The 26715-nt window shown below is 27.3% G+C and overlaps 1 protein-coding gene across 1 annotated transcript in view; it reads left to right on the top strand.

The window, feature by feature from the left end:
* The first annotated feature begins 1089 nt into the window (after positions 1-1089).
* Positions 1090-26715, top strand: part of LOC129960317 (CUGBP Elav-like family member 1) — a 1029875-nt gene continuing 1004249 nt past the window's right edge. Inside the window, exon 1 of the mRNA XM_056073674.1 lies at positions 1090-1271. Coding sequence (XP_055929649.1) covers positions 1198-1271 — 74 coding nt within the window. The 5' untranslated portion in view covers positions 1090-1197. The remainder of the gene's footprint in view (positions 1272-26715) is intronic.

Genomic DNA, 26715 nt, shown 5'->3' with positions numbered 1-26715 from the left:
CATTACTATTTTGAATAGAGAATTAAAATGTACCATTAATCAAGGCTCAACTTGAAGCAATATCTTTTACTAAGATGTTACTACTACTTCTAAAATTTGAGCTTGAATTGACCAATTTTAAGAAATATCTCAGATTGCATTTACTTATATTAATTAATAATCGTTAAGAAGATATATTTCATAAGAATAAAAATACTCAGAAAATTGATTTTAATTCATCTTTCAATTCAGTAAAAATAAAATAATTATTTCCCTTCTTTGCTGAACTGTTATTATAGAAAAATAGTTTTTCAGTATTTTTAACTGAAGAGTATCGAATTTTTTCGAAATTTAAAAAAAAAAAAAAATCTCACCATGTAAGAGCACTAAAAATTTAAAACCAAAAAGTTGAAAAAAATTTAACGAAAAATAGATATTTAAATTATTTTACTAATTTTTTCTAGTTTGGTAGTTAACGTTTTATGACCATTTATTTAAGTCATTTACTTAATAGTCTATTTAATAGTATATTTTTACGACTTATGTATTATAAGTACACTCCGATAAGTACTCAGATATGTTTTATCCATATGTATTACACCTTGAATGAATTAAATGCTATTGAGCTTTAAAATTACATTTAATTTTAAAATTCCAATAGTTGCAATTGAATTTTCAACAAAAAATTTGTTTGTTTACTTCTAATTTGTTTTAATTGGGAGTAAACATTTTTTTATTAACTTACGTAAGATACATATTACAGGAATCTATTCAACATTTCATAACAATGCAGTTTTCACAATTAAACATTAAACTGGCGCTTTTGTCTAAAATTTATAAATTATAATTTTTTTTGTCACGTCTGCTCAAAATCGCAATTTTGTAGAATTGATAAATTTTCAAATTTTGATCGTTTAGCTCGAAATATTTAAAGATAGGGTTATTTCTTTGTCCTATTAGATATGATATTACTTCTTTTAGCACTTTGACCCAAGCATTATCAGTATCCATAGCTACACTGATAAATCTACGGCGTCTATAGTTACTTTCACACCGATTATTTGCGTTTGCAGCAGCCTTTCATTTAGTTGCGATTGTTGCTTTGATAGAAACTTGCCCACTTTCTTTCTGTTACTAATATTTTGTTTGGCGACTTAACACGTGGTTAAAGTAACTCAATTATTAATTTTTTTTGTTGAGAGTTTTCTCCTTTCTGCAATGGAGCGAAATCAAATGAATGTTCTTAATAAACTGGAAGCCATTGCCGACCGCTTACAGCCAGGTTCAGGAAGGTATGTTTACTATTTTTTATGACTTTAAGAAAATTCATCGTTTAGAAAGTTTTAGAATTTTTAAGCTGATAAACTTGTATACGTTTGCTTATAATAAAAAATTAAGGGAGAAATATTAATTTTTTTTATATTTTATATTCAGCAAGTATTTCCCTTAAAAGAAAGGTATTATATAACATTTCTTTTTACTGTTCAATTTTTGTACTGCAGATTCAAATTCATTTTTAACCAGTTCACTGTTTTTGACGAGTATACTCGTCATAGTAAAAGTACAGCATTTTGAGTTATGAAGAGTTTATTCAGTGATAATTATTATATTTATATAATTATTGTTTAATTATTGTATTTATAATTAATTATTTATTATATTTATATAATGTGAATATGTTTATGACAATTTAGATATGCATTTTCCGAAGAAGTCGAAACAGTTCATTGGCTAAATCTAATATTTCTTGAGTTTATAGAATTAATCTAAATCTTTGAAAGCGAACAAGGCATTTCTTATAAAGATAGGTAATGAATTGTTTTTTTTATATATATAAAAAATGTCTAAGACTAATTATTATATATTGATTTCAGTACAAAAATATATTTATAGAAAATTAGACTTCAAAACATTTTACCGAATTTCATCAACTTGAAAAATTCTGCGGAGGAAATTAATGAAGTATGAATTTACAAACTCTATGTTTTTATAACTAATTAGCTTCATTAAGCAATATAAACTCACTAAGCAATGCATCTGAGTCAGGACATATCATCTCCACTTTAATAAGAAAGTAAAAATAATTGTTTATAAAATGAAATTTTATTTTAAATGCGTAATTTTTCTAATTAAGTAAATTTTGGATCATTATCTTTTCTTTCTGCTTGTGCAAATATATACAAGCAAAATTCTAATTAATTTTAAGACACATAAACTTTCTAAAAAGACATTCATTGATAATACATCCTGTAGTTTTTTTTTTCCTTTGCATTCTTTCATTTCCAAAAAGGAACGTCTTTTCATTCTGAAGGTTAATTTAATACTGAAAAAGTATTATAAATTTTCAGATTAATATTTTTGTTGTTATCGTTTTATTACTACACATTATGTTTTACATGTCTACGAATTTACTTTTTGCAACTTTTTAGAAGCTTAAACAAGAAATTAAAATCAGCATTCGTTCTTCCTTAAAAGGTTAAATGGAGAATAAAATTTATTAATAATGCATATTCTGTAATAAACATTGTTATCTAATATTTAAGTGCATTAGAAATTCCCAAGCAAAGAGCAGTCCAAACGTGGAAATAATTAGTAATAAACGTATAATATTTTTCCAGTAGTCTCTTTGAAGTTTGTTTTGAAAAATTTATTTTTTATCATTCTTGAATTTTAACGAAAGGATAGGAAACACAAAGGCGAGATAAAAACTTTGTGTGCTATGTGATTACGTCATGCACTGAAATTGTCTATAATGATAACGTTAACTGCATCTTATCACGCGGCTCGAGCATTTCCTATCAAATCGCTCTATTTACCTTACGGATCTCAGATTAATTTTTTGTGTGATTTTCTTAGACAAAAAGAGGAATTTGAAAGGATTATGGAAAAAATATATTTAAATAATAATACATTTAAATAATAATACATAATACATAATAATAATACATACATTAAACATAATACATTAAATAATAATAAATTTTATTAAAATTCCCAACAAAATCGACAAAAATGTAATAACCTAGTTCTTTTCACAAATTAATAATTTTTTTAATTCAATTAGAATAAAATTAAAAATAATTAATATTTTTCTTATAAAACTTCGTTTACTTTGCTAAATGCCTCATACTTTTTATTTCGTTACAGTAATTCTATTTAATTTAATAACATTAAATTTTTATTCTATTATTTTTATTTTTAATTTATTATTGAATCCACACTCGAGAACGCTAAAATTATTTCAACTAATTTCAATACAATTTTAACGAATTTACATTCTAATGTTAATTAAAATAAGTATCGGACGAGTTCAAGTTAACTAGCGTTAAATTATATTTTCTTTCTTTTTATAAATAGTGTCGCAAACGATACTGTGTTATTCATGAACAAAAATATTGCAATGTTATATTTTATTAGTCTGTTACATTCAAAAATTACATTCAAAGGCCCAACTGAATTGAATTTGCTTATTCATTACAATTTAAACTTAAATCCATATAAAAGTGACTTGCACTACTTTGACTTTAACCCGTCGATTTAAATAAAATCTTTCATTAACAAAATTTTGCCCTGACATCGCTTATTGGTTCATATGTTCTTTTTTTAATTAATTTCCAATAATTAAATAATTAATTCATCAGATTTGCACTGAATTGAGAATTCTTTTAGGAAAGAAGTTTCAATTAAACTACATAAATTTTAATTGAATTATTTTAATTAGTAATTTAAGTTTATAACCTGAAAATTAGATTAATATAATACTTCATACATTCTCTTATCTTTCTTATGCAGAATATGTTGGCTGCTTTTTTAAAAATAAAATGTTACGCATAGTTGGATTTAAGCCATATATGATTTTGAGAATCAAATTAATTAAACTTAAACGGAGTACTAATTATATATTAAGAGTAATGATTTGAAAGCATGTTTAAGATTGTCATGGAAATATTCTAGGAAAATATTAGCTTCTTGTTTAAAGCGAATAAAGCGTCCGATCGCTATTCCGTCCCGTTATCTATTTGTCAACTATTTAAAAATGGAATAGGAGATAAAGTATTTCTTTTATGAAATACGTTATTCCCTAATATTCCCTATTTTATTCCCATTATTATCTATTATTGTTCTTTATTTTACTGTGACGACAATTGCTCGACATACTGTCTTAAATGAAAGATATTTCTGAGCTTTTCTACGCCAGTAAATTCATATTTTATTTGAGTTGCCTTGAACTGACTTTTTACCTTAGGATTAATTGAAACAGCAGCTGTAATTAAAAAGCTTTATAACAGTAAAAATTTTAGTATCAGGAATTACCATCAAATGTATTTCAATGTCCTAAAATATATACATTGAAAATTTTGCTTCGGATTTAGCAATAATTAGATTTTAAAAAAAAGATAATAATACATTTTTTAAAAGACTGTCCTGTAATTTACATTCAAGCAATGAAGTTCAGTTTTTCCAAGTTTTTAATTATAATCAGAAAATTCTTGTTCAGATTAGATAATTTCTTTAATTCACTTTAAAATGTTGTTCAATAAATTGAGGATTGTTATAAATATTGCTTTTGCAAAGAATTAAAATGTTACAAAACTATTTTTTCCTGAAAGGTTTTCTTCAAACGTGGATTTCGGGGAAAGCATGTATTTACTCAATAAATAAGTTTTAAAAAGTGTATGCATAAGGATTTTATAATGTATCAAAAAGTTCTTTTATTTGTTTCCATTACTTGTTCTTAAAGATATTTTTTTTATCTATTGTATAATAAAATGCTGTGGATAGAGACTGGCTACAGCCAAAAATCTAAATTACAATAAAATAAACGCAAATTTTTAAAATATAAAGTGAATCTCTTTTTTTCCAACAAGTGTCTTCAAAAATTGTGAAATTTTTTTTAAAAAATCTAACTATTTTCATCGGTATAAGATTAGCTAAATATAATTTTGTAAAATCTTTCGTAATTGTACAAAATATCTAAATAAGAATATACAACTTTAAACGAAACATAAAAATAAATTTACAACTCTAGCAATGAGTAAATTGATCAAAATAATTTCATCTAAAGGATGCAATTTGAGAAAACGTGTAAATGAAAAAATTGTTTTTAATTCATGATGTTTCTAACTTCTACTTTGAACTAAATTCTTCTTTCTTCTTTTTAACTATTTTTATTTGAATTATATTTATTACTCATTGGAGATATTCATCAATTATTTATGAACATAATTAATTATTCTTACAGAGCTTCGATTGTTCTTAAATTAAAAACAAAAGAAATAAAGCATTTCTTCGCTTATAAATAAAATTACTCTGTTTATTCAAATGTAAACTCAAAAGCGATTCTGAAAATGGAAGATTTTACTGGATTGAGTTCCTATAAATCGAAATTTAAATATACCCTGCATAATTTTCACGTAAGTTTAAATTTGAGTAGAAATAAAATAAAATCAAACTTCTCAGAACTAGATGAAAGCTATTCATCCTAAAGCGATATCAAATGCAAAAATATTCAAATCCTTGAATAATGAAACGAGCAAAATTATTCTTAACACTTTTCAATATTAGCAAATACATTTTTCGTTTCATTGCTTTAAAATGTATCATTTTGACGTAAGCTGCTATAAGAATAATGGGATGCACGCATGCTTGGAATTTCCATTTTATTTACTTTAGGCGACATTCTCACATGTAGGTTTGAAATTTTAATCATTTCCTTATTTACTTTGAAGTTTAATGAAGAATTTCCTTTTATATGAAAGAAGCTTTACTTATCAACAACACCTACGAGTGACAATAGGAAAAAAATTACGAATAAAGTTCAAAGACCTTTCATAAGGAAAGGGTGTCGCTTCATATTTATTTGTGACAGAAGATTACCCTTTGATATATTTGTGAAGTTGATAAGATTCTCTAAGGAATATTAAAGTTAAAATTATTTTCGGGAAATATGACTTTTTTCGTTAAATAGCAGTATCATGTGTACAGTCTCTGTCACAAAACCAGTTAAGTATAGCAATTACAGTCAAATTTGAAGCATCCTGGTGAAAAATCGTTAAGAAGAAATTTTGCAGTATAAAAGTGTCAAAATGCAGAAATAAATATTTCAAATTTTTCACTATTTCTTTCTTTAGAATAGTTGTGCATAATTAATTTTTTGGGTCCAAGTAGATTTAAAAGAATTAAACTATCAGACAATTAAAGCAGTTCTCATTGAATTTATATGCCTTTTAAAGAACGGTATCAATAATGTCTTTTTAACTGAAATATGTATTCATAATTTTTATAGCAAAAGTCTTGTTTGATATATAAATATTCTGAAACAGTTTTGCTATTGGAAATCGAAGATTACTGGAAAGAAAAATTTTGTATATAGAAATTATTGATATATGGAGATTAAACTGTATTTTATTATTTCATTATATATATAATATAATATAATATAATATAATATAATATAATATAACATATTTTGGTTGAAGCAGAATGCAGGTTTGACATGCAGTGAAGATACTTTGTATTTTTAATTTCGTTTTATTCTTTCCTGGGGAGACAGGCATGATTTATTTACAAGAAGGCTCAGAGCGGCACAAAAGCAGAAGTAAGAAATAGGGCCGAAATAAATGCTCACTAGTTTTATATAACATGGGATTGCTGGCCACGGGCCAATTTAATACACGTGGTGACCTTTGACACCTTGGCAAGGGCACCGGTGGGATCACTTTCACTTGATACTTAGAACTGATTGCGCAGTAATTTTTACACAGTTTCGTACTTGGAATGAGATCAAGAAAAAATAGAATATTTTACTATGGGCTAAATTAAGATAGTTTTGGAACTTAATTTGGTTTAAAATATCATTACGCGCGCGCACACACACACGCCACACACACACACACACACGCGCGCAGAGAGAGAGAGAGAGAGAGAGAGATTTAAAATTCTTAGAATAAAATAGTTATTTAGTCATGTTGAATGATGGTTTAATTATGATAAATAATTTTAGTTAAATTATAAAAAAGCCGTTATTGCATTTATTAGACATAAACATTTTACAATCTCGTTCAAAATAATAAATTTTTCATCACAGTTGTCACAATGATGAAAAAAATGATAATTCGAATTTCTAATTCTTATTTAATAGCATTTGCAAATAATGCCTTTTTTTTTCTTGTAATCACAAGTAATAGTATTTTCTTGTAAATCTCAAAATAGTTGGAAATAGTTATGAAAGTTTTAACCTGTTAACCGAGTAATTAACTCTAATCATTCCTCATTGAAATATTCCGTTATACTTGATTAATAAGTTAAATAGTATTAGCACCAGATTTATAAGCATTGACTATTTTTTTTCCATCGAAATACAATTTTTAGACACAGAAATTAAAATGCAAATCTTACTAATTTATTTTTATTAACTGCTTTCTTGTATGTTTTTTTTTCCTTTTTTCATATTTGAAAATATTTTTATGCTTACTACAAGCATTATTATATCTATCTTTCATCTTTCTTGCATGATTTTATTTAACAAGATATTTTTGCTTTACAATTTCGTATATCTCGCAAAGAATTATATCTAGTATTTTGTGCAACTGCTAATCCATGATCGTCTTTTTTGTTAGATAAAAATAAGTTCTTCCTGCATATCATTCACTTCTTCCTGCATCACTTAAATTCTCTTTCCTGACCACTTATGTACTTATCATATATTTATTTGATACATACCCTTGAAGTGAAACCTGCTAAACTTTGAAATTTCTGAAAACTGTGATGACTAACAATTATCATATACAAGAAGTTTACAATGGTAGTTTAAAAACTTCAAGATATGTCAGGCATAAAGGAACAAATCCTTTTTGCAACAGGACATAGCTCAGGAATACGGAATAAATTAACAAAAAGAGGGACAATTGCTGAATGCTTTGTTCTGTTAGTGGATTAAGAATAGGGTGCACCAGATAAATTGAAGAACACAAATTCAATGGAATACGAAATTACAATGGGTTAAAATTTTTAATTTTGTGAATAATAACATTTAAAGTCGTATGTATTATGACAAATAGTGAAAATAGGATGCAGCATTAATAACAAATCTTTTGAGTACTTAAAGTAAGTTTTCAAATGACTTTTCATCTAACGAAATACATCTCTCGCATATTATTGTTCATTGAGATAGATAGATTTGCTATTTTAAATTCGTATCTGAATCTGTAGAGAAGATTTTTTTTGACATATCTTTTCCTTTTATTTCTATCACAAACAACCCCTTTGAAATTATAAGAACATCCTTTGCAATCTGAACTAATTATTTTAATAGGAAATACTTGTTTATGTATTCCTTCCTTACTCTTAAAGAAATATCCTACACAACTGTATATAATTTGTATAAAATACGTACGTACGTATTTCCCAAGGGAAGGGTTGTACCATGACCGGTGATGACCATTAAGACCAACCACTTTCTCAACCACATTTCCGCCAGTGTTGCTATTGCGGCGGCCTGGTTATTGGGATTTTTCCATGTGCCTTCCTGTGGGTCAGAGTAGCCATTTTAAGGTTAAGGTTTGACTCAAAGACTTGAAAAAAGGTAAATTGTGGTGCTATGAGTGAGAAATATGAGGCTAACTTTTCTCTTCTATTGGTTAAAGCGACCTTGGAATATATAGGTAGCATCTGAGATGTAAATCTGTCTTAGCTGTAATATATGAAAAAGTTTAAGGAGAAATTAGCCAACATTTGTATTCCTCTACATATCCCCCAACAGCCTGTTCAACAACAGCCAGTCTTATTTTATTAGAATACATAACAGTTTGTCAGCTTTTGAATAACTCTGATTAAGAATTCCAGAAGATGACAGAATCCATAACATTCTTCTCCCGACGTGTGCTCATCAACCATTTAATGCCATGACATGGCCCAGTAGGCCCTAAGTAGGTGGCCTAACGAGCTACTAAATGCCTTTCCTCACCTTTAAATTATAGGCATCAAATTACCCAAAACTTTCCAAATATTATAGAATATATTCTCACACGCATCTGTAACCATTTCGACTACTGAACGATTGAATGGGTAATTAAACATGACATTTAATAAGTACAGATTTTCGTTTAATAAGTACATCTCATTAAAAAAGTACAGATTTATTAATTACATTCATAAAGAGTTACAAAAGAAAAGAAAATTGAACTAACATAGAAACCAATACTAATATCACAAAAAAGCATGAGAGTATTTATGACATTTACACTGAAAATAGAACAGTTGATTTGTTTCTAAAAAATTGAAAATTACTTTAAACACCGAATTAAAGAAAAATATAAGATAAAGAAAGAAATAGAAAACATGATGAATAGAAAACATGAAAGAAATAGAAATCATGAAAGAAATAGAAAACATGAAGGAAAAGATATTTGGATTACGGAAGAAGGTATGGCAAAAACTATTCACACACACATGCATAATATACAGGGAAAAAAAAGTGTACTCATAATTAAAATTCTCAAGCCTATTTCAAAATTTACAAAATATGAATGTGTCAAAAACCTGATTGTGCAATCTAAATCCATTATATGATCCGAAGAATGTTTCACTTTCTTGCTCCTGAGAGAATTTCACCCCCCAAAAAGTATTGTTTTGTCAAGAAATGGAATTATAAAATATGTTAGGAAAAGAATTCATTCTTTAATCCAATTTTTCATATGCAGCGCAATCGATGTTCAGTAATAACCACTAGATTACCCAAAACAGCTCAAATCATCTATATAGGATTAAGAAATATGAAAGCAAAATATCCAGATTGTATAAGCTAAATCAGTTATATGATCAATGGAATATTTCACTTTCTAACTTTAAAGGGGATTTCATCTTTAGAAAAGTATTGTTTTACTAAGAAAGGGAATTATTAAAACTAGAAAGAAAGAAAAAAAATATGCAATCTCTCATATGCAGCTCAAACTATCAATTTAAATCTTCTATTTTTTATATGCTTTAAATATACATGTTTTAAAAAAATCATACTCTGAAACCAAAAGAGAATTTTGCAAGCTTTAAAAATTGATCCTCTTAACCTGTTTAAACTGTTACTTAGTCCAAATGGTTCTTTTACAAAAATGCAAGCTATACTGTATCAAAAAAGCGAGCGGAAAAAACTATATCAAATAAACGGGAAAACTCGGAAATGATCAGCTTCTGCTTTTGTTCGCCGAACTTATTTCTGTTTTTCTGAATTTCCTTTTCCTGCTTTTTTCATTGAAGCTTGCAAAATCAAAGCTCCTACATTATTTCAAAGAGATTAAATTTTTTCCTTCTTGCTTTCTGACTCCGGGAGATGTAAAAAAATCATCTTGAATTCCGTCGAAGTCAGATATTTGTAGAAACTTCTGTGTTTTGCTTCGCTGCAAGTTGTACTCCTTTTAAATCCACGAAGTTCGTTGCCGTGCCGTCCCATTAGCTGATTAAGTCAGTTTTAGCTGCTGCTTCCTCTTTCTTTCTCAGTCCTAGAAGGTAAAGTGGGAAGTGAGGTTTATATGAAGAGCAGCTGCAAGGTTTCTTTTTTTTTCAGTCTTAAGAAAGTACTTACATGGCAGAGAGTGGTGGTCGATATTTTGATTGGAGGATTCACTTAAAAATATGAATCCTAACAAAAGAAACAGTGATCGAATAATGTGAGGTTAATTTTAAATAGTGTATTAAGCTAAGAATAATTTTTTAGCGTTCAGTTTGCATAGGAAATGCAGTTTCTCTATATACAGAAACTGGGATTTTGCTACAGCAAAACATACAAAAAGAGAATTTTGCTTCCGAACTAAAAGTATGAAGTTTCACTTTAATATCATGGCATGGAAAATTGTAGCAGAGACAATTTATACTCACGGCGTACAAGGCAAATATTCATCATTTATCATGCCATTTTAAGTTTGATAACCATTGCCCGCCTGCAAGGTAGAGTAAGGTCGAAATGGTCCTGCTTTACATAGTTTGTAGTTATATGTTGTTTAATATTGTTGTTGCTGTAGTTAGATATTGCTTCAGCAACATATATAGAAAGTGTGAATTCTGCTTCCAAATAAAAAGTAGGAAATTTCACTCCATATTATGGCATGGAAGATTGCAATAGTCAATTTACTCTCTCATACAAGTCAAATTCTCATAATTCCACATGCCATTTTAATTTTAGAATCTAATGCTCTCCTTCTACGAGAAAAAAAAGCAAAACGATTCTGCTTAGCACAATTTGTATTTAAATACTGTTGCTAACTAATTTGCAGTTAGATTTTGCAACAACAACACATAATAAAGCAATTTTTCTTCTAAACTAAAAAAAAAAATACAATTTTATTTAAATATAATTCCATGAAAGAGATTGTGTACTTATGGCATACTAGTCGAATTCTGCCATTTACCATATCATTTTAATTGTGGAATACAGTGCTTATTTACTAGAATGAGAAAGTCTGGGACGATATTTCTTTATTACAACGTACAGTTTGAAGATTAAATGATATGTGGAGCTGTATTTTCATTTGGCAATGATATTACATATATTCTCCAATATTAACAAAAAAAATATTTAAAATAGTTAAGGTGCCACATTTCCAGCTTTAACTAAACCTGGAGATTTAGTTAAAAATCGTTCTGAACGCTATGTAAATTACCATAACAGATGTTTTTCTCGGAGCAAAAGTCACACAATTTCTCCAAATTCCAGTAACGTTTTTAAAATGTTAAAAAAAATACTTATTTACACATTAAAATAAAAAAAATGGAGATAAATACAAATATATTATTCATTATTATTTTATTAAAATTATTACGATATCTTTTGTGATGGAGTAAATCTCCTAAGTGAAAGAAAATGATATTTTGAAATCCACTGATTCAAACTTTCTAAATTTTATCAAGGAAGTTATTAAATAAATAACCTGCAATAAAAAAACAACATAAATAAATTCACGCGTAATTTTTGTGACAGCTGCTTCCAAATCATGCCAGAATTTACGACGCTTCTTTTAAAGAAGAACGCGTCTTATTGAATCAGAAGACAATGAAAGTTTTCTTAGAACAGCGAAAACAGTTTAAACTGTTCTATTTGGTCAATTGAAAATTTGCACTACAAGTTTCATCTTTTGGGACATGCAAGTGACACTGATGAAAATTAGATAAAAGCTTTACTTAGTATCTGTCAAGTACGAGTGTAAAGAAACGAATTGGCGGATGTTGTCGTTATCTTCATGATAAGACTTAGTTGATTTATTTCTGTTGGGGAAGTTTTGAAGTTCCTGTCATATAAAAGATATTTGCTGAATTGCAAGAACACTTATAATGAAACAACTACCATTTTTTTTTTTTTGTTTAGGATGAACATTCATAAAAGTTACTTGAGTTTTTAACTTTTAAGATTTTTCAGTGCAAATGTTACTTTTCAACATCAAATAGGTATCGCTATAAAATAAATTTAGATTTTTTTTTTCTTTTTTACTCTAGGTTGACAATTTGTGTATGAAATAGTTTAGTCCACTGCAAGTGCTTATGTACTTAGCTGAATCATTTACATGCTTTTTATAAACAAAAAAAAAAAAGAAATTAAATTAAAAAGAGACCTACGAGTGTTTAAAAAATATTGTTATTTTACCTTGAAAATTATTTCAGTCCGTACTAAGATCTTAAATATCTTTTCTTTTACTTAAAAAAAGTGCATTTCTCAAAACAGTTTCTGGGATTTCTTTAAAAAATAATTTTTAAATTAATTATTTTGCACCGTAAAAATTTCATAGTTTGCATTTTAAAAATCACTTATGATAATAGTCTAAAATAAAAGTTTGAGAAATTTATTTTCCTTAGAATATATATTGTTTAAATTTTTTTATTAATAATGACAATATCGGACTATAAAAATTCATAATAACATCACGTTATAGTATTTCTGATTTGAATACTCGTTTGAATAATAATACTCACACCAGACAAAAACTGAATTTAGACTAACAAAATTTGACTGTCTATAAGTCTAAATATTCACTCGAAAACAATCCTTTGTTTTTGTAAAGACTCTCTTCATCTGAGTACCAGTTCTTATTTATAGAGTAAGAATTGGTACCGAATTGGAATTCTTATTTATGTGAGAAAACTGGTTTTAATCTGAAATTAGCAATCAATTCTCCGATAGCTCAGAGAACATGCTTTAAGAGGGCACATTCCTTTCCTGTCATGTAATCTTTCATATAACCGTTACGCATTATAACAGAACTCGAGGAAGTCCATTATTTGGCAGTTTTATACCATAAGACTATTATACTTGTTCAGTATTTCACGGACACGATTACTCATAATTCATAGTTAAGGAAGCTTTTAAAAGCCTAAATGTCTTCCGATATTTATACGTTGATAAATCACTCCAGATCGTTAACTTGCTTCGATCTCCAAATAGTGTCTGGCATAGTCCCCATTTCCACTTCCTATATAATACAGTAGACAGGAAGAAGTGACTCAAAATGCCTGACTCATTTTCCTCTTCCGATAGGCATTTCACCTTAAGAATGCATGGCTCCACCAGATCACGGATGAAGGCAAAGGCGTTGAAGTGAGCCCTCCAGATACGAGGGTTATTTAGAGGGAGGCTTATAGTAGTGTCATTTGCTGAAATCGTGCGCCGTATCCAGCCATTGATCCAACCTCAGCGCCTACCATCTTTAGTCATAGGTATCGCTTTTTCGAAGCTGAATAAATAATAGGTGCTCCTATCCTTGTTTCCTATTTCCATTTTGTTCCACTCAGGGACAAAGGGAGACATGCATTAGACTGCTGTGATCCATGCAAACGGAAATGGAAGATCGATAACATTGCTGATGGGATGTTAAATTGAATAGCAGTCGCTCTTGATGTTACAGTACAGCAAAGAAAGCATCATTAAGTGAATAATAGTAAATGAAGGAAAATTGGTTTTATAGGAGAGAATATGTTGATGTTGGTTGTTCCTTCATTTTAAAAAAGGAATCTGTCTGCATGATTGAATTAAAATGTATTAAAACATAATTGATGGGCAGTAAAATTTTAAGTTTACTTGTTTTTACGATTTGGTTTTATTTAATGGATAAATATGTGGTTATTTATTATCGAGTTATCGGCGTTATTGTTAGGGCAAAGGAGTGCAACCTTAGTTTCGAACATAAATCTTAAAATTCTTTTTACACTTATTTTCCGCTTTGTTGTCTTAATATGCAATAAAAAAGACATTAAAGCTCGACATCATCGGTTTAAATGATGCTAATTTGTTTTTGTTCTGACGCAATTTCGATAAATCTAAGTATTTTTTTGGGCATTGATAGTGATTTTATGGAATAGGAACAATTACTGTTCTGCTTTTCAGTTGCTATACACATGCTTATTAAACAAAGACATAAAATATATTAATAAATTTGTCAGGTTCGAATATTTCATAATCTTTATCTGCGATTTTGTTTGCATTTTCAGATAGCAGTAAATTATTATTTTATATGCCTATTTAACAGAAATTTAATTTAGAATGTTTTCTCTTTTAGATATGCATAGATATCATTATCGAATAAGATAATTTATTTATCGATGTGACATGTAATACATTATTTTTTCTTCTTTAGTCAAATATTAAGAACAAATTTAAGATTTTCATCACGCTTGTGTCCTGATTGCAAAGCTTGACGTACCTAATTTGCAGATAATCGTACAAGAACTACCCCTACCTTGCCATAGCATCTGAGATAATCTTAATGGCTTTCATCGCCACGATAATGAGGGGAGAAAGTGTTAGACCTTTGAAAGCTTCTGTCTGAGGTAACAATGAGTGAAAAAGTTTTGAAAGATTTTGTGTTTGATACATAGATGAACTTCTAATTACTTAATTTAATTTGCTGCTCTTTTAAAGAAATGGATACTTTGGGGAATAAAAATATTTAAATGATTTTAGCACCAAAAATTAAGTATAACAAACATAAAATATTTTTTGATAGAATCAAGAAGTAATATTAGTGTATGCATACTATAGATATATTAACACCTGTATTTCAAGTAAATTCTAATTCATTTCCAATAAAAATGAGTCATAGAAGTTTTTATCTAAAAGTGTACCACGTTATAACGTTGACTACCGGGATGTATTGTTCTTTTGACCAAGTCAGAGGTGCAATATTTTTTATTTAGAGGAAACTAGAGATCATTTTCATCCTAGATCATTTCCTCAGATTGTGGGGAATATTGTAATTCATGTATATCATCGATATTTGACACTTGATCATTTGATCTATTTTCATTCCAATGTGAAAAACCGCTGTAATAGTGGAAGGTAAATATTTTTAAGGAACCCAAAGTGAATTTTTTTCATTTTTTTGTCGATTGGAAGATAACTCTTGAAGGAAGGTAAATTAAAATATTCCTGAGTTTTAAGCATACTTCAATCTATAATTGGGCATACGATATTCCGCAATCTCTTAATTCTAATTGATTCAATCTTTAGATTATTTTTTTATCTATGATTCTACTTAATTTTCTATTTTTAGACTACTATTTTATCTTTAATTTATTTCAAAGGACTTTCTTCAGTTATTTTAATACGTTCTCTATAATATCCAACCAAGTCAAAATATCTGCTCTGTTACTTCTTACACCTTACATAAATCATTTCGTTTTCATTGAGATGACAAAATTGGTGCGATTATCATGATATTTCATTCTCATAAAACTCATCAAATCCATTCGTTAGATAGTAATATATCTGGATCATTCAAAACTTATTACAACCAGGTAATTAAAAAAATGGTTGCTAACTCTAAGTAATGTACGTAAACCTGTTATCATTAATGATGTGGCTAAATTTGGTTACTAAATCTGATTCTACATGACATCATAGAAAAGCTCACTTTTATAGATTTTGTTCTCTAGAATAAGAATATTTTTACTAATGACGAGTGTCGGCCTTTACCTGTAACTCTTAGACCAATAATTCATCCATATCACTTACAAGATTCAGCAGTGTAAGGTTATCAACAGAGATTCCTATCAATCTAAATATGCCATTGATCTCCTGAAGAATATTTGCTGAAAATATGAAACATTTCTTTAAGATTTAGCGAAAGAGGAATGAGTAACGAAAAATCAAAAGTTAAATCAAAGATTACTTCTAAAAGTCCTGAAAAACTAGCGTTACAAGCGCTGAAATCGAATGATGTCTCCAAAACTAAAAACAAACGTAGAAAGGAATTCATGAGAAATTCAGTTGCTTTAACAAAAGAACGCCTAAGGAAAGATGAATTCTAAATGGAATGATACATTTTTCTTTCAAATTATAAAAGTCAGTAATAACTTTTTTCATTCATTAAATTGTAACATAATGATTATGTTAACTAACAGATGCCTTAGAAAATAACAATTCTTGTAAAGGATTCGTTTTTATATATGAACATTAGATATTTAATTAAAATAAATTATCATTTTATGTGAATAATCATTTTATCATTTTATGTGAATAATCATTTTATCATTTTATGTGAATAAAATTTATTTTCTCATTTACGCATTCTTTTATAAGAAGTGCAAGTCAAAGAAGCCCTGTCAAAACTACAACCATAAAATACAACAAATACATGATGTACTTTTGATTAACGTGTAATTTTTTTATAAAGAAATTGTTTAAAATGTTAAAATTTAAATATTTTGCATTTTAAATTATTTAATAAATGAAAAATCAAATGACTAATCAAATTTAAAATTAGCATTCCTAACAGAATCCTGAACTTACCTTAGAAGCCAATAAAAAAATTAAGATTGAGAATCATTCAAAGGTACAACACTCTCCTCTACTCCTCCCCTCAATGGTTGAGTCCTAATGACCGTCACCGGCCACGGTAAAAAGCATCTCGTAAGAAGTATATTCCGTTATTAGAGTAACTCGACATCACACAACTACATTAATCATCAGAGAAGTGAGAATCAACCACCATATCAGAAAATTCTGATTCACTCTTTTGGAGTCTCCACCCAATGAAAGTAATTTTCTGATAAAAATATATATGTCGCGATGTATATTATTATTTCCAACTCTCTGGATTGGCGTATATTAAATTCTTGGAATGATCAAACTCCCTTACAATACAGCAGTATGGAAAATTTCGAAGTAGAGAATCAGAAATTTTCTCTCTATCTCTCTATTTATTTTTCAGAAATCTATCGTCACGTTTCTATTCAGTATTCACAAAACTGGGGCGTCTATTGCTAAAATCATCATATTAAAATAAGTACATTTATTTTAAACTAATTTTTCTTCATTTTCAAATACATATCAGTTCATTTAACCGTGGTTCAGAACGCAAATCAAATTTTATATTCAGTCGTTAATGATGCCATGAAAATTTTTAACAAAGATTTGCAACTATGGTTTCGTTACTTAACCTCAAGTTTCTGAATTTCTAATAAACTATTTTCAATTGTTTAATACTACATTCCGTACGTTTGCTTTATTTTGTCATATATTTGAAAGAAGTATTCATTAAATGAAATATTTTAAAAACATGTTTCTTCCGATAAAGGTTTATTCAAATATAATTCTCAAGAAATGAAAATTTCGTGATGTTAAATTTTACAAAAATTACGTCTATTATAATATTTACTATTTCATTGATTCATTAACTAATGCATTGTTTGCGATTTCTTATTCTTTGCACCTCACTGCATTTAACGACAAATATGCTTTATTAACCCTTTCTAGGGCCGTGGGAAGTATGCTTCCCACCAAATTTATCAATCTTTGTATGAAATTATGTAGGTTGTCATAAGTTCTGACAAATTATTTTAGAAAGACAGAATCTTAGATGCTTCAGTTCTTTATCTCACACAAAAAGATGTCTTGGTTTGTTACTTAATTATTAATTATTCAAATTAATTAATTAATCAAATTAAATTTATCTAATGAGCTAAATGAACCCCTTTTCTTATTCTAATTTCAAGCCTAAAAATATATTAAGATAATATGACTAGAAAAAATGGTCCTTTAAAGGGTTAAAGTGCAAAATATCTACAACATATTGTGTTTTTTAATTTGATTGTAAGCAATTAAAAGCCTATTTTAATTAAACTTCACCGAAATTTCATTGTAAATATATATAATCAACTTTTCCAGTACACTAAGGAATGAAATATAATCAGAGAAACTTTAACACATTAAAAAGCATTTTTTATAGTAAATACTAATTATAGTAATTACTGATTTCATAGTAAATGCAGCTAATTGACCCTTCTAATTAATCTCATGTTTCAAAAGTTAATTAAACGGCTGGTAAAGGAGAAATTTTAATAAAATTATTACTCTATTTTTAAATTAGCTTATCAAACATTTCCCTTTGAGAGAGCAGATTAATAATGGAGTGATACCTTTGTCGTATTTCCTGCGTGGGTGTGACTTTATATATATGAACTGAAGAAGAGGAATTTCCTAGAATCATACTATGTATAAATGATAGTTGTTTTCTCCGGAAACTAAGGATCAGAGAATTCGCGGAATACCAGTTCTGTGGGCGTCGTAGAACAGTTGTGTCGCAGGAGATATCATCTTTTGTTATTATCCCATGAGAATTTGGTATGGGCAGACAGGACAACAGCAGCTGCAAATTCCTTTGAGATTGGGATAAAGGCTCAAATATGTGTGCGTGGGATTGAGACAGATATTTTAAATTTAACTGGTCATTATTATACTCTGGAGAACTGTATAAGAAAATCGATAAAATACCCTCTTGACCAACTATGCATTGAAACAGAACTTCTGTAAAAGGATGTTCGGAATATTGAGCGTATTTGATGGTTATTTACAAATAACATTTTTGTTCACTAGTATTTTTATATTTGCATATCTAATTGTTAAAGTAATAGACACTGCTTAATTTTTCCACATAATCCCTGTTTTAAGAAAACATATTGTTTTATTTTTCATTTTTTAAAATAGCCATATAATACATTTTTGATGTCATTTTTAAATAGCTCAGAAATGACAAAATGTAATTTTTCAGTGGAAATCTTCTACCATTTTCTTGAACGAGTTTGATTTAAAATAATCAATAATTTATCTCTCAGTGTGTTAAAAATATCGCAGAATTTGATAAATTGTAATTTAATACTCCTGTAAAAATGAAAAATGAGTTTACATTCATTTCTTGGAAATGTAAGTTAAAACAAAATTCCTGTATGTGGAGCAAATAATCAGACTTTGTCCTCAAATGAATTTAGTTAGAAAAATTAAAATAAGAAGTCTTTCTAAATAAATCGATGATTAAAATAAGAAAGTATGTATTCTTGAAAATAACTGAAAACATTCTAGGAGGCATTCTATTTATATAATTTCGGGTAATCCAACTCATTTTTTATTTGCTCTGATATTATTATAATCATTCATGTATTTTTATTCAATTTATCCCAGATAAATTGCAGCAATTTATAAAAACATAATTTTGTGAAATATGATGATTAATTACTACTGTTTTTATAGATGACAATTTTATAAAGGTATATATATTATTAATTTATTTTAATATCTTTATCATGATAATATAGCTTCATATTATTTAAATATTTTTAACTGAGTAACATGGTTTCATTAAATATTTTATTATATTTCGGCTTTCAAAGTTCGTATCCTTTTACCAACAGGAAAGATATGCTATTATAAAATTTTAAAAAAATTAAGAAGTTAATTATTAAAATTAGGTTGTAACTGGGTGAAGTAAGTGGAATTATTTTTTAAAAATCTTATTTGAAAATGAATGGAAACATTGTAACCATAAAAAAAACAATATAAAATGATTAGAAATTTAGTTGAATGGTTTGAAAATAAAGTAAATAAAATTACTGATATTCCAATTGAAATATTGCCATTTGCGGTATATATGGTCAAAACAATACGAAAATAAAAAAGGCAATGGAAATTTAGATATAAAAAAAGAGAAAGAAGCTTTCTTTGTCTCCTTTCATTGCATCATTTCTGTTCACCCAAATATACTTCAAATGATCCAGACATTCAAATTTCTCACAAATCTCATAACTAAATCTTGAGATTCTAGTATGCTTGCCGTTTTGGCAGATTTACGTCTTTTTCACTTGATGACACATCGTTCACTTCCTCGTAACCTAGCTCTGCTTTTCTTTTCAATGTTTTTAGTTACAACTCGCTTTGGCGCTTTTAGTTCAACGTATTCCTTCATAAGAATACTTGCCAGTTATAGTAGAATATTTCCTTCCAGTATTTTTCCTTTATTATTTTCGAGTAAATAATGTAGCTGTTGATTGGAGCTGCATTACTTTTAAAATAATAATTTTTTAAAAACAATAAAAATATAGAGCAAACCCTTACTTCAACTATCATAATATCCTTGAAATACAAATAGAAGATATACGAAGTTCTTTTCAAGCTTCAAATACCAAATTTTGATAAATAGTTTGTGGAATGAAGCTACAATAATCTCCAAAGTCATATTTTCATAGCGCCCTATGGTAAAGGGATATAAAGAGAAATTCTGCTCTGGCATATCTCTCACGCACGCCACTGAAAAGTTAATTGATGAAACACTGAGCAAATAGGGTCACTTCGATACCTTTTTTCCTTCGCAAACATTCTAAATGACACAACACATGATAAAGTAGATTAATCAATATTATAAAATCAATATATGCTTCAGAAAATTATTTTTAATGATATAGAAAAAAATGTCATTAAATTCGTATTATAACTTTTAAAATTCTTTTAGATTAATTTCATGGATCTGAGGCTTAATATAAAAAAATGTTTTTGTGCTTATATGACAGCAACATTATTAAAATTCATCTGTAATTAATTTAGGTTGATTTTAACGAAGTATGTGTTCGTTATGCCACTGAATTAAACTGAATGATATTTTACTATAGTTCAAGCAATTTTTCTAAAGCTTCTCATTGTATAATTGAATAATATTTTGAAATAATAAAATAATAATATATAACTGTCTTCATTTTCTAGTAATTCAGACAGCTGGTGTAAACGACAGACCATAAATTATTTCCACAAATAAATTGAGTCATTCAAAATTTATAGGAATTAAATTTTTAGTATCTGCATCCTATAGATTTTGTTGTGTAGACAATTCCTTGAATATAGCGAAAGAATCATTTACGATTACATTTACAATAATTAATTACTTATTATAAACGTAATATCTCTTTAAGTCTTATTTTTGAAAATCTGGAATTCACCATAACATAAAATTATTTATACATTATTTGCTTCGGAAGCTGAAAATGCGAAGCTCAGAAAATTAATCTGCAATATTAAAAGCGATTCATGGACTTAATTTTTCTTAATCATATTTCTAATATTAACCTTAACATTAAACAGTCATAATAAACTAAGAGTATCATGCCTAATTCATAATTAACTTAGGATTTTTTTTTCATGTTTGCCAATTAACATCAACGGAGAAAGATTTACATTTTCAATTATGTTCAGCGGAAATGACTCTCCTTTATGTTTTATCCACAAATAAAGGAAGCCTAAATTGTTTCATTTCATAAGTGGGAACAAATATTTAAGCAAACTGAACAAATTTAGTGATTAGAATTGTCTAATAATACTTCAATAAACTCCTTTATTTAACAAGAATTGCTAAATGGCTGCATTACATCATTTTTCAAAACATAATGAATTTATTTTAAATTCTCATTGTTTATTGCTCTTAAGTTTTATGAAATGTGCTTTTCTTTCGGGAACATTTTAGTTCCTTTCATTAATTATTCGCTTTCTTACATACAGATTTTAAGTTTCCTTCTTCGTAACATAATTATAAATCGGATGTAATTAATTTTAATTATAGGTATATTATAAAAGTTTAGTCTTTTGAAAATTTACTGAACGGATATTTTAAAAATACAGGTAGTATCATACAATTTTTTTTAATCCTTTAACTGCTCTTAATGGTTTAAAAATATTCTCAACTACATTTTTGTTTATTATTAGTTAAATTATATAAGGGCATTAATTATTGATTAAAGCCTGTTAAATGCAAATTTTTGCTTAAGAAATGTTAGTAAATCTTTATTGAATAGAACAAAAAACATTAACTTGTTTTGTAGATTCTTTTATTAAGTGCGAGAATATATATTATATTATATTGAATAATTAATGTTACATAAATATATATTATATTGAATAGTTAATGTTAGATTATATAATGTATAAGTATGATGTATACCAGTACGATTTGAATTTATCTTCAGTTTTTGTATGATAATAATCTTAAGTGACAAATTTTAGTTGCATTTAACTTTACAGAGGAAAAAAAGTTGGATTGAAATTCTATCAATCGGTTTTAATTTTTAATACGAATAAATGGTGTTTAATTGAATAATCTTCTGCCTTTTACTACATAAATCAAAATGCGTAGTAATAATTCAGAAAATTTAATACTTTTCTCTCTTATACTTTCTTAAATTTAAAGTAGAGAAAGGAAGCATAAGATTTTGGGCTTATTAAATTTTGTATTTTCAAATGTCTTTAAAGCACCTTTTGTTTCAGCAGGCAGACATATTTTAATTATTTGAACCATCTTTTTCCATTTTGTGTTTCAGTACTGAATACGAATTTTATTTTAAGTTCATTCCTCTATTTAAAACTTCATTTCAAAAGAGAGCAGTTGTAGCGGTTTGTCGTAACATGTTACAATGGCTCTCTTTTACTTCTGTTTCCTATTGAATTCACTCGTTTCGGTATAAATTTCCTTTTTGACAGGATTTGAGGATTTTAACGTCAGATCTTATCTATTCACAGAATTTCTAGGCAAACACAAGTGAGTATTTACTATTCCAGATAGCATTCTCAAAAGAGTATTTATTTGAGTGCAGATGGCATTTTCCACTCCATAACGGACTTTCCTTCCAGAAAATATACAAATCATTTGTGAAAAACTTAAACGCTATTCTGTAAGGAAGAATTTGTGTTTTTAGAGCCTTTTATTTCGATTTAGGGCCTTTGATATGAGATTTATGATCTGAAACTGAAATTATATTAATTAATTATGTTGAAAAATGTTGTGAGAATAACTCTGTTTAAAAATTTACAAAGTTTAAAATTTAATCCTGCGTTGCGGGTTCATTCATATGCTCCCCATATACGATTTTGGGCTTTGAAATTGATACTGACAAATTAAATAATAGAGGAATTTACTTATATTTTTCTTAGTTACAAGAAGAACTGTTTTTCAGAAAAGAAATTTCAGTTTCAGGATTATGAATATATTAAATTATATTCGTTTTAAAACCTCTTTTAATTTAATTTTCTGCATTACTTAATTACACGAGCTAAAAATGCTGAAAATTAATATGCATCCGAAACAAAACAATGAATACAGTATTAAATTAAAAAAAATTTTTTTCCTGATTTCAGTAAGAAATAATGCAATAAAATTTTCAGTATTTCTGAAACGTCTTAAAATATCTGATATTTTATCCCATTTATTAAAAGTTATTTTTGCGCTTGTATATCTTTATCATTTCGAAAAAAATCCTTTGAATGATCACAAACAATTTTTTAAAGTTCAAAAGAAACAAACAAAACAACAGAAATGATATTTTGGGAGGCATCTCGAGATTTTGGACACTGAGCAGATGATGGGGATGGCATTTGAATTGACACTTCTTTTCAAACTTTCGTATCACGCTAGTGGAAGAGTGTTATACTGCCGACGCCAGGCTTAACGTGTGTCAGGCCCATATACACGACTGATCTTTAGTAAAATCGGGTTTCGAACCTGGAACACTCCTATCCCAAACCTTACCACTTAGTTTCTAGGACCCTTAGAAATATGCAGAAACTTCCTATTTAAATAAAATTCTTCTTCTTTTACAGAATCATTATAACTACTTGCGTATTTAAAAAATTTATTTGAAACAAAAAATAAATAAATAAATAAAACGTCTGTAAAGTATGATTAAAATATTACATAACTGATTACTTTATAGATAAGTTATTGATTATGATTTTAAAAGTTTATTAGTAAAATGTACGTTAAAAAATTATGATTAAAAAGTATGATTCAAATAATTACCGATAGGATTATTTGATTGATTTCTAAGAAAAATTTTACATGGTAAAATATATTTATTTTAATTCTCTATGATATAAAAATGGGCCTTTTTACGTTTTAAAATTTTGTATTCAATTTAATAACAAATTACTTGGATAGAAATTTATTGATGTTTGATCAAAGTCATTGAATATTTGTGCTCTATATTAAGGTTTTTTCACGATGCCACTAAATTCCACAAAAAAGACAGCAGCATTTAATGAACAGCAAAAATTATATTATATGTCAGATTACATTTAAAAGAATAAAACTTTTATTTCATCATTAAATTCCATGTTTCATTAGAAAAAAATCTATAGTAGAAATATGTAAATGTAAAGAAACTTTTATGAATAAGCATCAGGAGTGGAAGGCATCCAACGAATTTTTCTTTGAACAAGAAAATCTAAAATAATCTACAGATAGGTGAAACTTGACACGATGAAGATGATGGATTAGCCATTAAAATGAGGAATGAATTCTTCCATAGTTCTTGTCTGAAACATCGTAGAAACTTCATAGTTGAATTTATCCTTCATTTGGTTTAATCGTTTTAAAAAACACTTAGTATTTGACTTTCTTTCAGGATTCCTTCATTTACATTGTTATATTTTTGAAATTCTACATTTACATTATTACATTTTTGAAATTCTACATTTACATTATTATATTTTTGAAATTCTAAATTTGCATTATTATATTCTAAATTTACATTATTATATTTCTGAAATTCTAAATTTGCATTATTATATTCTAAATTTACATTATTATATTCTACATTTACAATATAATATTATTGATATATGTAATTTATCTAAGTGGAAGTCTATCATAATGTATAATTTAATTTCCTTTTCTCACTTAAAAAAATGATCAACCTTTGTGTCCAATTATTGACAGTGCATTTTCTTTTCTAATAATTATTTCTAGTGGTATCTGTATTGATGTACTAGTGAAAGAATCTGACCTTGAAGCTATGGTCATTTCGGTAAATTGAATGAAGTTAATTCTCAGCTTGTTATTGCAGTGTAGTTTAAATAATAAAATTAGTAATGTATCTTGCTGGCAGTAATTAGACTATTTAGATTATACATTATTTTATATTAGAAAATTAAGATTCGAAACATATTTTATGTAAGAAACAACAATAAATTACGAAATTTCCAGTCATTTAAATTCCAGAAACTCTCCGTAGCTAAATAAACATGCATTTTATAGGATGCAAAATTTCACTTTTCCTTTTACTCGAGTTATTTCAACACTGTGCGGTATAGAGATACGTGCATTAATCCCTCATATTAAGGCTTTATACCTCAAAATGTATGCCAAGCCGGATTTACCTTTAAACAATAAATTTCTTCCTTTTAATAGTTAATTGTATTTTATTCACCAATGTGGCTCATTGTTGTATTTCAAAGCAATTGAAGATAAAATTTGATTTCTAAAATACAAGCTGTCAATGATTTCACAGACAAAATCATATCAATTTTATTATAAAATTTGCTCTTATTAAATAAATATACATTTTATTGGATGTGATTTTTATATTTTTCCAATTATACTGACAGTGAGAACATGCTGAATAGACATATATATGTGAATGACTTAAAATTTGGCCTTATAATTCAAAATTTATGGCAAACCTATTTTCCCTTAAAAGTAGAAAGTTCATTTTAAACAAATTTTGCATTTTATCCTCTCATATCTCGTTGATGTGTTTCAAATCAATTGAAGATGATATTTGGTTTGCGAAATGTAGATTATCAGTTATTTCATAAGCAAACCCATATTAGTTTGATAGTAAAAATTTTGAAATGTAATTCCATGTAATATATATCTTATAAAATTGGTTATTGCATTTATTATTCGTTTTCTTATAGAATTTTATATTATTTTTTATAGAATTTCGGCATTTATTTTTAGTTATTAGTTGTTTAAAAAATATTTTACTCTTTCTTTTTTTTTAATGTACTCATATGTTTAGAATTAAATGTTTAAATTATTATCCCGGTAATCTTGATCATATAACTGCACAGAATTATTATGTTAATATAAAAAACCTATAGTTTATGGTTAAAGTAAAATAAAAAGTGTGGAAGATAAGAATTTTTTCAAGGTTAAATTCCATGGAATTCTGTTGAAAATGGTTGTTTACAGTATGTGATAAGACACGATAACAAAGGCAGTCTTATTCTAAATTCTTAACTTAAAAGTCCCTCAATACTTTTTTAGAATCAACGTTGAACGAAATATATTCATTGAATGCTTTGGAATGTAAAAAGGCTCTTCTTGTAAACAAATTTTAGAAATATATGTCACTTATATTGAAGAGAAGTATTTTTTAGCACATTCCATGTTTGGAGTGAAGATTTTAGAGTTTTAGAAATGCAAATAAAAATGCGTTATAATCTTTTTGTGCATTAAATATTTAAAAATAAAATATCGCAAGTATTCTAAAATCAGCTTTGTCTTTCATAAAATACAATTCTCAGTAAATTTAAGGTTTTGATTTTCAAAAATATTCGAAACTTTTCACCTTCAAATTGTAATTAAATTTTCATACATCCTCACACTCTTTAATAATGTATAGATCTTATTCGAGAACACTAATGGGATTAAAGAGAATTATTATACT

The sequence above is a fragment of the Argiope bruennichi genome, chromosome X2, assembly GCF_947563725.1.
Source record: "Argiope bruennichi chromosome X2, qqArgBrue1.1, whole genome shotgun sequence".
In the NCBI taxonomy this organism is placed as follows: Eukaryota; Metazoa; Arthropoda; class Arachnida; order Araneae; family Araneidae; genus Argiope; species Argiope bruennichi.
The sequence above is the reverse complement of the archived record's forward strand: the minus strand, read 5'-3'. Positions and strand labels throughout refer to the sequence as shown.